The sequence below is a fragment of the Thalassophryne amazonica genome, chromosome 5, assembly GCF_902500255.1.
Source record: "Thalassophryne amazonica chromosome 5, fThaAma1.1, whole genome shotgun sequence".
Taxonomy (NCBI): Eukaryota; Metazoa; Chordata; class Actinopteri; order Batrachoidiformes; family Batrachoididae; genus Thalassophryne; species Thalassophryne amazonica.
Window position 1 is genome coordinate 77,288,603 of NC_047107.1, and position 16,283 is coordinate 77,304,885.

Here is a 16,283-nt window from a genome sequence, read left to right on the forward strand (position 1 = left end):
ATTTGCAAAACAAAATTCTGTTATTCAGTGCACCGAATGGCAGCCGTGTGACAGTTTGATGCCATTTACACTCCCATCCAGTAGATGGCAGTGTTGCACATATTTTGGGTCAAAGTCTATCGAACGGATTTTTGGTGAATCAATTTTCAGTTTTGCATACCTGTATATAGTGGGGGTTCAACCGAACCACCCCCCCGAGAGGGATTTATTATGCGAATTTTGCGAGTTAAACAAGGTCGCCAAATTAAATACCACTATTTTAATACATAACGTACATATTCATAATGTAAACGTGAATATTAATACAAACATATTAATACCATTAATATGTTTGAAAACAAAACGCGAAATATCCCAGTTAATATTTGTACTTTTACAGTACCAATTAATTTTGTTCTTTTGTATAGAAGTGCCTACAAATTCCTTCGCCTGGTGTGTCGCTCTGCTTGGGTGGACTTGTGCTGCGAAAATTCGCTCCCAATTATTATGTATATGATATTTGTTGTAGGTGCCTGTTTAAAAATGCTTATGTATTTTACATGTATATTATGTAATTAAGGTGTTTGTGTATAAAGTTTGCATTAATGTTATCTTGGTTCTTCCTGGGTGGTTCTTATGGCAACCGATCCAATCCAAGCAAGGACTATTTGTATATAAAAATGTATTTCCTAAAATTATACATTTTGGGTTTCAAATAAAATTTATGTAGCTTTTTACCCCTTGAAATCCTCAAAAGCTTCTGCTTCAGGGGGCTTTGCCCCCGAGCTCCCCACGAGGGTGTTGCCCCTTGACCCCAACTTGGACCCCCAGCTCAAAGATTTGAACCCCCCTTTCACATTCCTATATACGGCCTTGTTTTGCAAGTGCCTTTTTTTTTTTTACAGATGAAAAATAAGACAAATACATTGGTAAAAACCAACAGACGTTACAGTAACTTTTTTACAAATAAACCAACCATGGATGAGGAGGCTCATTTTCCCATAATGCCTTTCGGCATCTGAGTTTTAATGCTCATCCATCCATTTTCTTCCGCTTTATCTGGAGTCGGGTCACGAGGGCAGCAGCTCAAGTGAAGACGCCCAGACCTCCCGATCCACAACACCTCCCCCAGCTCGTCCGAGGGAACCCCAAGGCGTTCCCAAGCCAGCTGAGAGACGTAGTCACACCAGCGTGTCCTGGGTCTTCCCTGGGGCCTCCTCCTGATGGGACGTGCCCAGAACACCCCTCTAGCAAGGTGTCCAGGGGCATCCAGAAAAGATGCTGAAGCCACCTCAACTGGCTCCTTTCGACGTGGAGGAGCAGCGGCTCGTCTCCGAGCTCCTCCCGAGTGACCGAGCTCCTCACCCTATCTAAGGGAGCGCCCAGCCACCCTGCGGAGGAAACTCATCTCAGCCGCTTGTACTCGCGATCTCGTTCTTCCGGTCATGAGCCAAATCTCATGACCATAGGTGAGGATCAGAATGTAGACCAATCGGTAACTCGAGAACTTTGCCCCCCTACTCAGCTCTCTTCACTACGACGGTCCGATACAGTGACCGCATCACTGCCGACGCTGCACCTATCCGTCTGTCGATCTCACGCTCCATCTGTCCCTCACTCGTGAACAAGACCCTGAGATACTTAAACTCCACTTGAGACAAGGACACTCCGCTGACCTGAAGAGGGCAAAGCACCTTTTTCCAGTCAAGAATGATGGCCTCGGATTTGGAGGTGCTGATTTTCATCCCGGATGCTTCACACTCTGCTGCAAACCGCCCTAGTGCATGCTGAAGGTCCTGATTTGATGAAGCCAAGAGAACCACATCGTCCGCAAACAGCAGAGACGAGATTCTGTGGTTCCAAAACCAGACCCCCTCTACACCCTGGCTGCACATAGAAATTCTGTCCATAAAGATAATGAACAGAACCGATGACAAAGGGAAGCCCTGGAGGAGGCCAACGTGCACTGTAAACAGGTTTGACTTACTACCGGCAATGCGAACCAAGCTCCTGCTGCAGTCGTACAGGGACCGGATAGCCCTTAGCAAAGGGCCCCCTACCAACAAAGACAAGTAGGACTCCTTCAGCTTGACGGCATCCCTTACTTCCGGCGTCCACCACCGGGTTCAGGGATTGCCGCTGCGATAGGCACCAGAGACCTTGTGACCACAGCTACGAGCAGCCGCATCGACAATGGAGGTGGAGAACATGGTCCACTCAGATTCCATGTCTCCAACCTCCCCCGGGATCTGGGAGAAGCTCTCCCGGAGGTGGGAGTTGAAGACCTCGCTGACAGAGGGTTCCGCCAGTCATTCCCAGCAGACCCTCACGATACGTTTGGGACTGCCAGGTCTGACCAGCTTCCTCCCCTCCCAGCGGATCCAACTCACCACCAGGTGGTGATCGGTTGACAGCTCAGCCCCTCTCTTCACTTGAGTGTCCGAGACACGTGGCAGAAGGTCAGATGACGACTACAAAGTCAATCATCGACCTCTGGCTCAGGGTGTCCTAGTGCCACGTGCACTTATGGACACCCTTGTGCTCGAACATGGTGTTTGTGATGGACAAACTGACTAACACAGAAGTCCAACAACTGAACACCACTCAGGTTCAGATCAGGGAGGTCGTGCTTCCTGATCACCCCCTCCAGGTCTGACTGTCGCGGCCCACGTGGGCGTTGAAATCCCCCAGGAGAACGGAGTCCCCAGTCGGAGCGCTATCTAGTACCCCTCCCAGGGACTCCAAGAAGGTCGGGTACTCTGCACTGCCACTTGGCCCGTAGTCTGAGACAACAGTGAGAGACCTGTCCCTGACCCGAAGGCGTAGGGACGCGACCCTCTCGTTCACCGGAGTGAACTCCAACACATGGCGACTGATCTGGGGAGCAATAAGCAATGCGAACCCAGCTCTCCGCCTCTCCCCATGGGCAATGCCAGAAAGGTGGAGCGTCCAGCCCCTCTCCAGGAGTTGGGTACCAGAGCCCAAGCTGTCTCCTTCCCCCCCAGCGAGGTGACATTCCATGTCCCAACAGCCAGGGGCTGTGAGCGCGGACCGGGCCGCGGGGCTGCCGGGCCACCCGCCCTCGACCGCCACCCAATCCTCTCTGCACCTGACCCCCATGGCCCCCTCTGCAGGTGGTGAACCTGCAGGAGGGTGGGCCAACATCGCTCTTTCAGGCTGAGCCTGGCCGGGACCCATGGGCTAAGGCCCAACCACCAGGTGCTCATGCGCTAGCCCCAAACCCAGGCCTGGCTCCAGGGTGGGGCCCCGGCTCCACCATACCGGGCGTCGTCTCGGTCCTTGATTTTTTACTGATCATGGGAGCTTCTGAACTGCCCTTAGTCTGACCATCACCTAAGACCCGTTTGCCTTGGGAATCCCTACAAGGGGCACAAAGCCCCCGACAACATAGCTCCTAGGATCATCTGGGTACGCAAACAACCCCCACCACGATAAGGTGGCAGCTAGAGGGGAGGGTTTTAATACTCAAACCTTCAGAATTAGTGACTTAATTTAAAACTAAAAGATTTATGATATTTTCAATTTGTAAAAATGACAGTTGATGTTAAAAAAACGGCTAAAGTAGTTTGGTTTTTAAATCAAACCATAAGTCAAACCTGCTTTGCTTTTATGCCTTTTGCCACATCTGGGGCACTGCTGAATATAAATGAGTCTTCTTTTTGCAGCCAGGCTCCTTCTGCTGGGGTTGGGTTGAGCCCAGCTCCTCACAGCTGCAAAACAGACAGGAAATAACGTGTGATTTTAGGTTTTACAAATGTTTGACTGTTTGGCTTTACTATGCCAGCAAAAAAATTTTAGCGGACTAAAAGAAAGCAAAACTAAGTTTAGTGGAAGCTAACTTGTCTGCTGATGATTTGAGGTTAGCTGAAAAGCTAATCCACTAATAAGAAAGTTAGCTTCGCTAATTAGCAGAAATATGCCCACCAATGGCTGAAAGGCATCTCCATAGGCCTGCTATATGTGAACATACAAGAGTCTGCAATGATGATTTACATGTTTTTTCATACCTTAAAAATGTTAAATTTTGTAAGTTTTTTCATCTTGACGTCAAGAAATAACCCTAAATCTTTTGACTTATTTGAGATCCTCTCAAGCCCTTATTTTGGTGTATTACATGACATGTTTGACTCAAAACTGAAATTTGACCTAATTTAGGCCACCACTGATCTCAAGTGAAACCCTGGATGTCAAGGTTGACTGCTTATCCCATGGCTTACAGGCAAGGCCAATCATTATGTTCCTGTCAAATTTGGAGGCAAAATTTAAAAAACTGCAACCAGGAAAGTTGTTTTGTTGAATTTAGTGTTTGAACCTCCTGTGACCTTGACCCTTGTGTGCTGAAAGGTGAAGTTGCAAGAGTCTGCAACATAAACTGTGCGCTGCAGAGAGAGTTAATTGTGAAAAATGCAATGATGACAAAAACTGTAAACATACATACCAAGTAATGCATCTTGCCAAAACGAACTCATTCAACATTCTAGTTTATGTATTAAAACTAAAATCTGTAAAATTTTCACTCTAAATACCTTAAAAGAAAAAAAAAATTGGGACTTTGGAACTTTCACAAATTTATTTTTTTGATACACGTGTAACTGGCAAGTCCTTCTGCAAGCAACAAGGAAAACCTTAACCAGGACAAGTGTGTTTGCTTGGAAGTTAAATTGGATCCACACATTAAACTGGACTACCTGGTTATCCTAACTACTATATGAAGCAAGAGCACTAATGATTGCCCTTTGACTTCACAACCTCACCTCTTTGCGCTTTGACTGGATGACCCTGGCCTTTGAGGGAATCTTGCTCTCTGCTTTGCGAAGATTAAACTCAGCCTTGGGGCGGCTTGACTCCTGCAGTGCTTTCCACTCATCTAGGGTCATTTCCATGGCAACATGCACAAGCATCTCTGTATCAGTCTCTTCTGGAGATCTCAAATGGCACAGGACAAAGCTTTGACTTAGTTCTAATGACATTGCTGTCTCTTAAAAGAGAATTCATTGTGACAATGACCCCCTCAAGAAACAAACTGACTGCATCTGGAAAGTATTCACAGCTTCCACTTTATGTTACAGCCATACTCTAAAATGGAGTAAATAAAATTTTTTCCCCTCAAAGTTCTACTCACAACACTCCATAATGACAACATGAAAAATGTTTGAAATCTCAGCAAATTTATTAAAACTAAAATCAGTGTCACCAGCATTTGCTCAATACTTTGTTGATGCAGCTTTGACAGCAATTACAGCCTCAAGTCTTCTTGAATATGATTCCACAAGCTTGGCACGCCTATCTTTTCTATCATTTCTCGTTGCAGCACCTCAAGCTCTATCAGGTTGGATGAGAGCATCTGTGCACAGCCATTTTCAGATCTCTCCAGAGATGTTCAATTGGATTCAGGTCTGGACTCTGGCTGGGCCACTCAAGGACATTCACAGTTGTCATGAAGCCACTCCTTTGATGTCTTTGCTGTGTGCTTAGGGTCACTATCCTGCTGAAAAACAGTCTGAGGTCAAGAGTGCTCTGGAGCAGGTTTTCATCCAGGACATCTCTGTACATTGCGGCATTCATCTTTCCCTCAATCCTGACTACTCTCCCAGTTCCTGCTGCTGAAGAACATCCCCACAGCATGATGCTGCCACCACCATGCTTCACTGCAGGGATGGTGCCTGGTTTTCAGAGGTGTTGGTCTAGTGGTTAAGGGGAGGTGATGGTCTAGTGGTTAAGGTGTTGGGCTTGAGTCTAGAAGATCATGGGTTCAAATCCCCACTTGACTGGAAAATCACTAAGGGCCCTTGGGCAAGACCTTTAATCCCCTATTGCTCCCAGTGTGTAGTGAGCGCCTTGTATGGCAGCACCTTGACATCGGGGTGAATGTGAGGCATAATTGTAAAGCGCTTTGAGCGTCTGATGCAGATGGAAAAGTGCTATATAAATGCAGTCCATTTACCATTTTTCACCAAATATGACATCTGGTATTCACCACTCTGGTACCAGAGAGTTCAGTTTGTCTCAGACCAGAGACTTTTGTTTGCTTTTGCTAAGGAGTGGCTTCTGTTTGGCCACTACCATACAGGCCTGACTAGTGGATTGCTGCAGAGATGTCCTTCAGGAAGATTCTCTCCATAGAGGACTGCTGGAGCTCTGACTATCGGGTTCTTTGTCACCTCCCTAACTAAGGCCCTTCTCCCTGATCGCTTAATTTAGACATGTGGCCAGCTCTAGGAAGAGTCCTGGTGGATCTGAACCTCTTCCATTTAGGGATCCACTGTGTTCATTGGGACCTTCAAATCAGCAGAAATGTTTCTGTACCCATCCCCAGATTTGTGCCTCGAGACAATCCTGTCTCCGAGGTCTACAGAGAATTCCTTTGACTTCATGCTTGGTTTGTGCTCTGACATTCACTGTCAGCTGTGGGACCTTATATGTAGACAGGTGTGTGTCTTTCCAAGTCATGTCCAATCAGCTGTATTTACCCCAAGTGAGCTCCAATTAAGTTGTAGAAATGTCAAGGATAAGTAGTGAAAACAGGATGCACCTGAGCTCAATTTTGAGCTTCATGGCAAAGCCTGTGAACAATATGTACATGTGATTTTAGTTTTATTTGTAATAAATTTGCCAAAAAAAACTTCGTCAGAGTATTGTGTACAATTTTGAGGGAAAAATGAATTGATCCATTTTGGAATAAAATGTGGAAGAAGTGCAGCGCTGTGAATACTTTCCAGATACACTATTTTAGCAATTAAAATGACTGAGTCATTTATATTTATATTTTACACTTAATGTTCTATTGGTGTGTATCACATCCATACTGTCTCCTGTATCTATGACAAGTCTAAAATGCCATAACTGCTTTTATCTTAAAATCAGAGCCTGTAATACAAAACATCTTTCCAAGGTCAAATGACCCCATGCAGCTTTCCAACATTCTTAGCTGCACCAGTACAATTCCTGCATGCACACACAAATATGAATGAAACTGTAGGACAGGTTTTTCTGATTAAAATACCAAAACATCACAAATAATTGCCTGGGGTCAAGTTACCCACTTTGTCACCTGAAGGTTAAACCGTAAATCCATGGCAACATATTGTAGTGCACACAAGCAATGCTGACATTTACAGGCCTAGAAATAGCATTTTTCCATGTTGAACTCAAATATTAGTCTGTACATAAATTCATTATGGAGCAGGTTTATACACGTACGTACACACATTTCAAAACTTACCATTTCTTCCATAAAACTGAAAATATCTTATCCACGTTTATCACAAAATGCATGATTTGTAGACTTGTTAAAGTTGGGGACATTCCAGACACTTTACTAAATTCATGTTATCAAAAAACAAAAACAACCCATGTTCATCACTTACTGGATCTGAGCATCTACTGGTGATTGGGATTCTTCAGGTTTGTATGGGGCATTGGATGTCACCTCAGGCACCTCCATCAACTCCCTTCACGAAACCCATGGAACACAATAATGCACAAGTCCTCACTGTGCCAACATGCACAAGATATTTATATGCTGCCAATCTGAGATTACAAACCCTGCAGTGTCCTCAACAGAGCCCCAGTTCCAGGGTCCTCTTCCTCCTCTCTTCTCCTCTGGAGAAACACCACTGCAGTGAGATAGCCATTGTGAAGAACAAAAGAGCACAAGCCGTCCAAAATGTGTTTAATTGAAATTAAAGGAGAATAAGTTACGTTCCACTGTGTCTATCATATTCCCTCTTTCCCCTCAGATTCAAGTTTTCAGAATTCCTGTTGTATCCTGCTCCTCCACCTCTTTGTCCTCTCCCAGCTCTGGTGCCCCCTCTACTTCTGGTGTCATAGGTGGCATTAAACCAAGTCCTGGAGACAAAGCAAATCAACTACTTTTTCCTGCACCACATGATCAGTGATTTGTATTCATTTTAGAATGGCCAAGAAAAACAGTAGGACAATTAGAGGGGTGATAAAGGCCAGATGCATTTCTTTGTTTATTCCATAAAATGTAGCACAGTTGATATACAGTTGTCCTACTAAATCCACAAGCTTCATCTAAAAACAGGAAGCATCACTGTTCATTCTTTGGCTCTTGAATTTGATACTGCAAAATAGAATTACAGTACTTTTATACACCATTATAAACTAAGTGCATTCCATCAATTGTTTAAACTTGTTAACCAGCAGATAGAGGGTTTACATACAGCACATCCACAAAGTATTAACAGTGCTTCCCTTTCTCCACATTGTGTTACAGCCTTATTCCAAAATGGAATAAATTCAAAATATCCCATAATGACAATGTGCAAAAAAATGAGGTTTTTTGGCAAATTTATGTATAACAAACAACTAAAAACCCACATGTACATAATTATTCGCAGCCTTTGCCGTGAAGCTCAAAATTGAGCTCAGGTGCACGCTGTTTCCACTGATCCTTGAGATGTTTCTACAGCTTAGTTGAGTCCACCTGGGGCAAATACAGCTGATTGGACGATGTGGAAAGGCACACCTGTCTACATATAAGGTCCCACAGTTGACAGTGCAGTCAGAGCACAAACCAAGCATGAAGTCAAAGGAATTGTCTGATACCTCTGAGACAGGATTGTCTTGAGGCACAAATATAGGGAAGGATACAGAAACATTTCAGCTGCTTTGAAGGTTCCAATGAGCACAGTGGACGCCAACCATATGTTCGAATCCACCAGGACTCTTTCTTGAGCTCGCCGCCTGTCTAAGACTGGGGAGAAGGGCTTTAGTCAGGGAGGTGACCAAGAACCCAATGGTCACCATCAGAGCTCCAGCATTCCTCTGGAAAGACGAGAATCTCCCAGAAGGACAACCATCTCTGCAACAATCCACCAATCAGGCCTGTATGGTGGCCAGAAGAAAGCCACTCCTTAGTAAAAGGAGCATGGCAGCCCACCTGGAGTTTGCCAAAAGGCACCTGAAGGACTCAAACCACAATAAAAAATTCTCTGGTCTAATGAGAAAAACTGAACTTTGGCATGAATGCCAGTAAACCAGGCACTGCTCCACCTAGCCAATACCATCCATACAGTGAAGCATGGTGGTGGCAGCATCATGCTGTCAGGATATTTTTCAGCAGCAGGAACTGGGAGAGTAGTCAGGATTGAGGGAAAGATGAATGCAGCAATGTACAGAGACATCCGGAATGAAAACCTACTCCAGAGCGCTCTTGACCTCAGACTGTTACTGGGGTGACAGTTCATCTTTCAGAAGGACAATGAGCTTAAGCGCAGCCAAGATAAAGGAGTGGCTTCAGGACAACTGAATGTCCTTGGGTGGCCCAGACCTCAGATTGAACATCTCTTGAGAGATCTGAAAATAGCTGTGCACCAACACCCTATCCAACCTGATGGAGCTTGAGAGATGCGGCAAAGAGGAATGGGCAAAAGTGCCCAAAGATAGGTGCGTTAAGCTTGTGGTATATCCAAGAAGACCTGAGTCTGTAACTGCTATCAAAGGTGCATCTACAAAGTACTGAGCAAAGGGTGTGAATACTTTTTTTTTTTTTTAACAAGTTGGCAAATTAAAAAAAAACTATGTTATCATTATGGGGTATTGCAAGTACCCCCCTCTAGCTGCCACCTTATCGTGGTGGGGGAGTTTGCGTACCCGGATGATCCTAGGAGCTATGTTGTCGGGGGCTTTGTGCCCCTTGTAGGGTTTTTCAAGGCAAACAGGTCCTAGGTGACGGGTCAGACTAAGGGCAGTTCAGAAGCTGCCATAATCAGTAAAAAAAAAAAAAAAAGAAGTCAAGGACCGAGACGTCGCCCGGTATGGCGGAGCCGGGGCCCCACCCTGGAGCCAGGCCTGGGGTTGGGGTTCGCACGCGAGCGCCTGGTGGTCGGGCTTAAGCCCATGGGGCCCGGCTGGGCTCAGCCCGAAACAGCGATGTGGGCCTGCCCTCCTGTGGGTTCACCACCTGCAGAGGGGGGCCATGGGGGTCAGGTGCAGAGGATTGGGTGGCGGTTGAGGGCGGGTGGCCCGGCCTGCGCTCACAGCCCCTGGCTGTTGGGACGTGGAATGTCACCTTGCTGGGGGGGAAGGAGCCTGAGCTTGTGTGGGAGGTTGAGAAATACCGACTAGAGATAGTCGGGCTCACCTCCACGCACAGCTTGGGCTCTGGTACCCAACTCCTGGAGAGGGGCTGTACGCTCCACTTTTCTGGCATTGCCCACGGGGGGAGGCGGAGAGCTGGGGGTCGCATTGCTTATTGCTCCCCAGCTCAGTCGCCATGTGTTGGAGTTCACTCCGGTGAATGAGAGGGTCGTTCACCGGAGTGAGCGACCACAGAATCGCGTCTCTGCTGTTTGCGGATGATGTGGTTCTGTTGGCTTCGTCAAATCAGGATCTTCAGCGTGCACTGGGGTGGTTTGCAGCCGGGTGTGAAGCGTCCGGGATGAAAATCAGCACCTCCAAATCTGAGGCCATAGTTTGACTGGAAAAAGGTGCTTTGCCCTCTTCAGGTCAGTGGAGTGTCCTTACCTCAAGTGGAGGAGTTTAAGTATCTCGGGGTCTTGTTCACAAGTGAGGGACGGATGGAGCATGAGATCGATAGACGGATCGGTGCAGCATCCACAGTGATGCGGTCGCTGTATCAGACCGCCGTGGTGAAGAGAGAGCTGAGTAGGGGGGCAAAGCTCTTGATTTACCGATGAGATTTGGCTCATGACCGAAAGAACGAGATTGCGGATACAAGCGGCCGAGATGAATTTCCTTCGCAGGGTGGCGGATAGAGCAGAAGAATAATGGATGATGGATGGTGGATGCAAGTAGAATTTTGAGGGGAAATTTTTTTACTCAGTTTTGGAATAAGGTTGTAACAAAAGTGAATAAAGTGAAGCGCTATGAATACTTCTGGATGCACTGTAAATGACCATTTTGTAAAATACTGCAACACTGTCACCCTTACTCACATGTGCCAACATACTTTGAGAAAGCAGACTCTGGTGGGTAGTCCTCTTGATCCTGGTTGTCCTATACTGTCCGACAGCAGCCTTCCTCATGCCCCTCTGTACTCCTCTGCTGTTGCTCTCAGCCAGTATGCCGTGTGCCCCTTGCTTGCGCACTGTAGACCAAATTAAGTCATGGAAATTCAATGTGTGGCATTTTATGTTTTACACCTTCCACTTGTCAAGCTTAAGTGTATGAATATTTGAGTCAAACACCACAGTCTTGAGTCACTGATGACCTATTAATTTCCTCCATAGCCAATACACAAAGAGATCAGCATAAGTGATGAGAGAAGTGGAAATGACCTAAGAAAGAGTATATAGTGATTATGTTTACATGCAGCCAATAACCCTTTCATAACTGGAATATAGCAATAACCCAGTTGCACACGCCCATGTAAACACCCGCAAAAACCCAAATATGACCCCTGGGTTACTCCTTTTGTAACACAAATATCAGGTCATATAAATGCGCATCGGAATATCCCCATAGAAAGGAACATTTCTATCCACAAGGAATCTTGGTCTTTTGAGTACGGCAACTACTTTATGCGGCGCGCGCAACCCACTGGAAACCACAGAAGCATAGGTAAACAAGTATGGCGAAATCCAGATGCCGCAGCACAGCACCACACTTTTGGAGCAAGGAGGAAACCGAATACTTCAGTAGTATCGTGAAAGACATGAATATGTCTTGACGGAAATGACGCATATTTGCGTCATTACGTTCTCCGTGCGTCTGGATGTTGTCCATGCATTGCTGTTTAGATGGGGATATTCCAAATGATAACAGTGACCATGTGTACAGGAGTACCTCTGTCTGCTTAAGCATGTAAACGGTTTATCCCTAATGATTCAGAACTGGAATATTGACCTTAACCCGAATATTAACGGCATGTAAACGTAGTGAGTTGTACATTATGTTGAGCACTAAGGAGGGAGAAAGGACTGTACAAATTGGCCAGAAAGAGCAAAGATTAAAAAGGCTAAAGGTTGTGGGTGGAAAAGTGCTGACAAGCAAGTTTGTGTTGAGTGGGAGGGAGTGCTTTGAGGAGCTGACGAATGACGAAAATTAGAGGGCTGGATGTGGAGAGAGAATCAAGAAGTTAAGGATTAGCAGGTGGTCCAGATGATAACAGTGAAAGGATGGAGCTGTTTAAGAGCGATGGCAAACACAGAGCTGTTTAACTCCCAGGGGGCCACAGCTGTGCTGTGCAACCCAAGCCAGTTTTCATTCACATTTTATTAAGTCAATGACTGAATTCAGACTTCATTTGGCCCCTTCTGAAAGAACTTAGCTGGAGTTTCCATCTTCCCTTAAGAATGTGTCACTCAGCCAATTGAATGTACAGGCCAGAGATGATCACATGGTCAGTGCTACCTTCTGCTCTCAGCAGAGAGAAGCACTCTAACATGCACCTTGTCAGTCTGGGATTCTCAGTGGAACATGGGGGAAGAAGTCAAAAAGAGCCTTTCAATGACTGGAGAACACTAATTTCTATTCAGCATTTCACTAAAAGAAATTGTGGAAATGCATGGAGGAAAATTTTTTCATCTGATTGTGCATATAGTAACTGAACTGTATTGCATGGATGTCAGCCTTTCAGTGACTGATTTTACTTCATTTGAAAATTGACACCTAGCCGACTTTCATAAATTATGTTTTACAAATGTTATTTTGCAGTGTAGAGTACAGACTGCTCCAACATGTTATCTGAATAGTTGATCCTGCTGTGCACTCCATGGGGCAACAGCTCCGTTACCAAGTATGTGTTTGTTTGGTGTTTGACAAAAACTGTACATTCATCTTACCACTTAAAAGTGATCATATATCCCTTGCCATTGGTTATTCCTACTATAAAAGCAAACATTGATATTCCTAGTTTCTTTGGCCACTGGAAGCTCTACAAAAAGCGTAGGTGAAATTAACAAATGACGCTTCATATACATATATGCTGCAGTCTTTAGTGTCATTTTATCCAAATCACAAAAAAATTGTTAATGTACAGTGACAGACAGCATGTTCTCAATATGCATGATTACATTTTCATTTGACGTTAAACATCGATCTGAAACTGTTTTACACTTGTGGCCAGAGGACTTCAGCAAACCCATTTCTAAAACCAAACTAGTTCATCCACATCAATCTATTTTCACTTAAGATTTTTTTAATTTCTTGAAACATTTCATATTTTCAGTTTTAGAGTTAAATTGTATCTTTAGCGTTACTGACAAATCTGAGATTGTTCTGAACATTATGCAACATTTACAAAGGGGAATTGTTGAAGGTATGAAAATAGAGAAAAAGCCCTTGGGACCCCAGAATGTTAAAATGTCGATAACTGTACTGGTGCTACAGTCCTGATTGTCCTCCATCTCAGTCCCTCTGCCTTCACTGCGTGTCCGTCATTTGGGAGCATCAGCAGCATTTAACTCATACCGCTTCATTTCTGCTTAAAACTGAACCCAGTCATCTCAGCAACAGATCTAAGCTTTTGTACAACTCATTTCCACATAAATCCATTTAATAATTACAGTAAGTCCTAAACATGACTTGATATTAATGAAACCCAGTGCAACTGACACTACACAGGGGTATTCTACTCATTCCCAGAAAGGGCCGAGAGGGTGCAGGTTTTCTTCGCAACTACACACGCCACCAGGTGATTTCACTGATTCCATTTGATCAAAGCGATGTTAATCAGTGAATCACCCAGTGGAGTGGGTAGTTTTAAAGAAAACCTGCACCCTCTGCCCTTTCTGGAATGCGTTGAAGAGCCGTGCACTACACCCAAACCGACCAAAGGCAATAGCATGATTATTAATGATCAGCTGACAAAGTAAAACCTCAAATCATTCTAAAGTCAGTTTTAATCAGAAACGAGGCAATAATCTGTTAATTGCTGCCGACACTCCAAAATGACGCACGCGCACTGAAGGCAGGGGAAACGATCAGGCCGCAACACCGATACTGCTTTTAAGAATAAGGGTAATGTGCAGAGCTGCAGTACCTATAGCATGAAGTTGATCAGCTACAGCATGATGTGATGTGTAGTCAAAGATAGGCTGAAGAAATCTGAAGATCAACAACCAGCAACATGGTTTCATGCTATGAACGAACGACAGGTGCAATGTTTCCTCAGAGTGCAGCATGAGAAGGCTAGAAGGAGTTTCATTATGACTTGGATCTAGAGAAAGCTTATGACATGGTACAAAGAAGAGTTCTGTATTCTATGAAGAAGTCTGGATTGGCAGAGAGGTGTAAAGGTGTTGAAACATACATGAACAAGAACAGTGACAGCTGTAATCTACAGTAGGAATGACAGATGCACTCAATGTGGATTACATCAAGGATGGGCTCAGAATTCAAATGGGGATGATAAGATTGACTGTTTAGGTTAGACATGAGTTGACATGGACTAAGGAACAACAAGGTGGTTAGATCAGTTTAATACTTGAGGTTGACAGTTCCAATTAATGGAGAGTTTGCTAGTAGTAAAGAAGAGTACAGGTGGGGTGAAGCAGGTGGAGAAGACTGAAAGGAGTAATTTGTGACAAAATGGTAGCCATGTTGTGCATCTTTGAGGCAGTGAGGCTAGCAAAGACTGGGCAGCACTGGAGGTGGACAGGATTAAGAATGAACATAGAGGTCTTTGGAGTAGAGCAGTGATTTGGACATGCAGAGAGGGAGGGGTTAAGGGTATACTGGGAGAAGGACTCAAAGGACCAACCTGACAGGGAAGAGGGAGGTTAAAGTTAGACACTGATGTGAGGGAGGCCCTTCCGGTGGGGGGTGAGAGAAGATGCAGAGGACAAGGTGAGATTGAGACATCTTCTGTTAACACACCTAATAGCAGTGACTGAAAGAGGAGATAGAGTGTTACACTGCTCAGACCAGAGACCGATTAGTTTCAATCAACTATACAGCAAGAAACTGAACCAGCAAATCTTTACCCAGCTCTGTGGTAAAGACAAGGTAAAGGTTATCTAATAACATTCAGGCATCTTGTAGTCAGTTTATGTGTCACACAGACATTCTAACAGACAGAAGTAAATGTTTAGATAGACTGCTTTGGCTACAGTTAAAGTTAAACTATTTGTAATAAGCCATTATACTGTCCAATATACAATAGACGTCTATCGAGTTTTGTTGAACGGGCTATGTGAAGCCTGGCTTAAACCTACAGCTGTCCTCCCCTTAAATGAGGCCTGCCCACCAGCATATACATTTAGTCACATCCCTCGTGATGCGAAGCAAGGCAGGGGTGTTGCTCTTTATAAATCTTGGTTTAGCTTATTAGCAGTTGGGGGTTACAAATATCACTCGTTTGAGCACCTGATTCTCCGCTCTGCTCAGGATATTACATTGCCAAGGTCAGAAGAATAAAAATCAGTCATACGAGGTCTGTCCATAAAGTATCGTACCTTTTTATTTTTATTTTTTTAAAGTATATGGATTTGATTCGTATGTTTTCACGTCAGACAAGCTTGAACCCTTGTGCGCATGCGTGAGTTTTTCCACGCCTGTCGGTGACGTCATTCGCCTGTGAGCACGCCTTGTGGAAGGAGTGGTCCCGCCCCGTCGTCGGATTTTCATTGTCTGGAAATGGCGGAATGATTTGGGGGGTTTTTTTCCATCAGAATTTTTTCAGAAGCTGTTAGAGACGGCACCTGGAAACCATTCGAAAAATTTATCTGGCTTTCGGTGAAAATTTTACGGCTTCACAGAGAATAAGGTCTGTTAGTACAGCTTTAAGGACCCCTTTAAGGACGCTCGGCGCATCGCGCTCCGAGCTGCGATGATGCGGCACAAGCCACCGGACCATTTCTAAACGGATGGCTCTGTGGATACGAGACCGTTGTGTGCTCTCTGGTTATCACAAGAGCTGGACATCAACCATTTTCTGCCAGATCTCACTTTTAACAAGATTTTGTCGTGGAAAGCCGTGCAGAGGCTTTGTGTGTCAGGACCGATTCACTGTTCGAGCGAGACAAAGAACGCCTCCGTTTCGGCGTGCTAGAGGACAAGTTCGGACATGCCCAGCTCTCCACAATTTCTCATAACTCACTCGACTGGTAAGCACTGAAAGCCGAGATAGGCATGTCCGAACTTGTCCTCTGGCACACCGAAACAGAGGTCTTCCTTTGTCTCGCTTCCAAAGCGAATCGGTCGTGACGCGCAAAGCCTCCACGCGGCTTTCCACGACAAAATCTCTTGTTAAAAGTGAAATCTGCTGGAAAATGGCTGATGTCCAGCTCTTGTGATAACCAGAGAAAGAGCACACAACGGTCTCGTATCCACAGAGCCATCCGTTTAGAAATGGT

General features: G+C 45.1%; 1 protein-coding gene across 1 annotated transcript in view; it reads right to left on the reverse strand.

The window, feature by feature from the left end:
- The window catches only part of LOC117509965 (intracellular hyaluronan-binding protein 4-like), a 36,443-nt gene that overhangs the window by 6,119 nt on the left and 14,041 nt on the right, over positions 1 to 16,283 (reverse strand). Inside the window, exons 3-7 of the mRNA XM_034169574.1 lie at positions 10,923 to 11,074; positions 7,702 to 7,868; positions 7,545 to 7,616; positions 7,368 to 7,451; positions 4,755 to 4,926 (exon numbers count right to left, since the gene is read on the reverse strand). Coding sequence (XP_034025465.1) covers positions 4,755 to 4,926; positions 7,368 to 7,451; positions 7,545 to 7,616; positions 7,702 to 7,868; positions 10,923 to 11,074 — 647 coding nt within the window. The remainder of the gene's footprint in view (positions 1 to 4,754; positions 4,927 to 7,367; positions 7,452 to 7,544; positions 7,617 to 7,701; positions 7,869 to 10,922; positions 11,075 to 16,283) is intronic.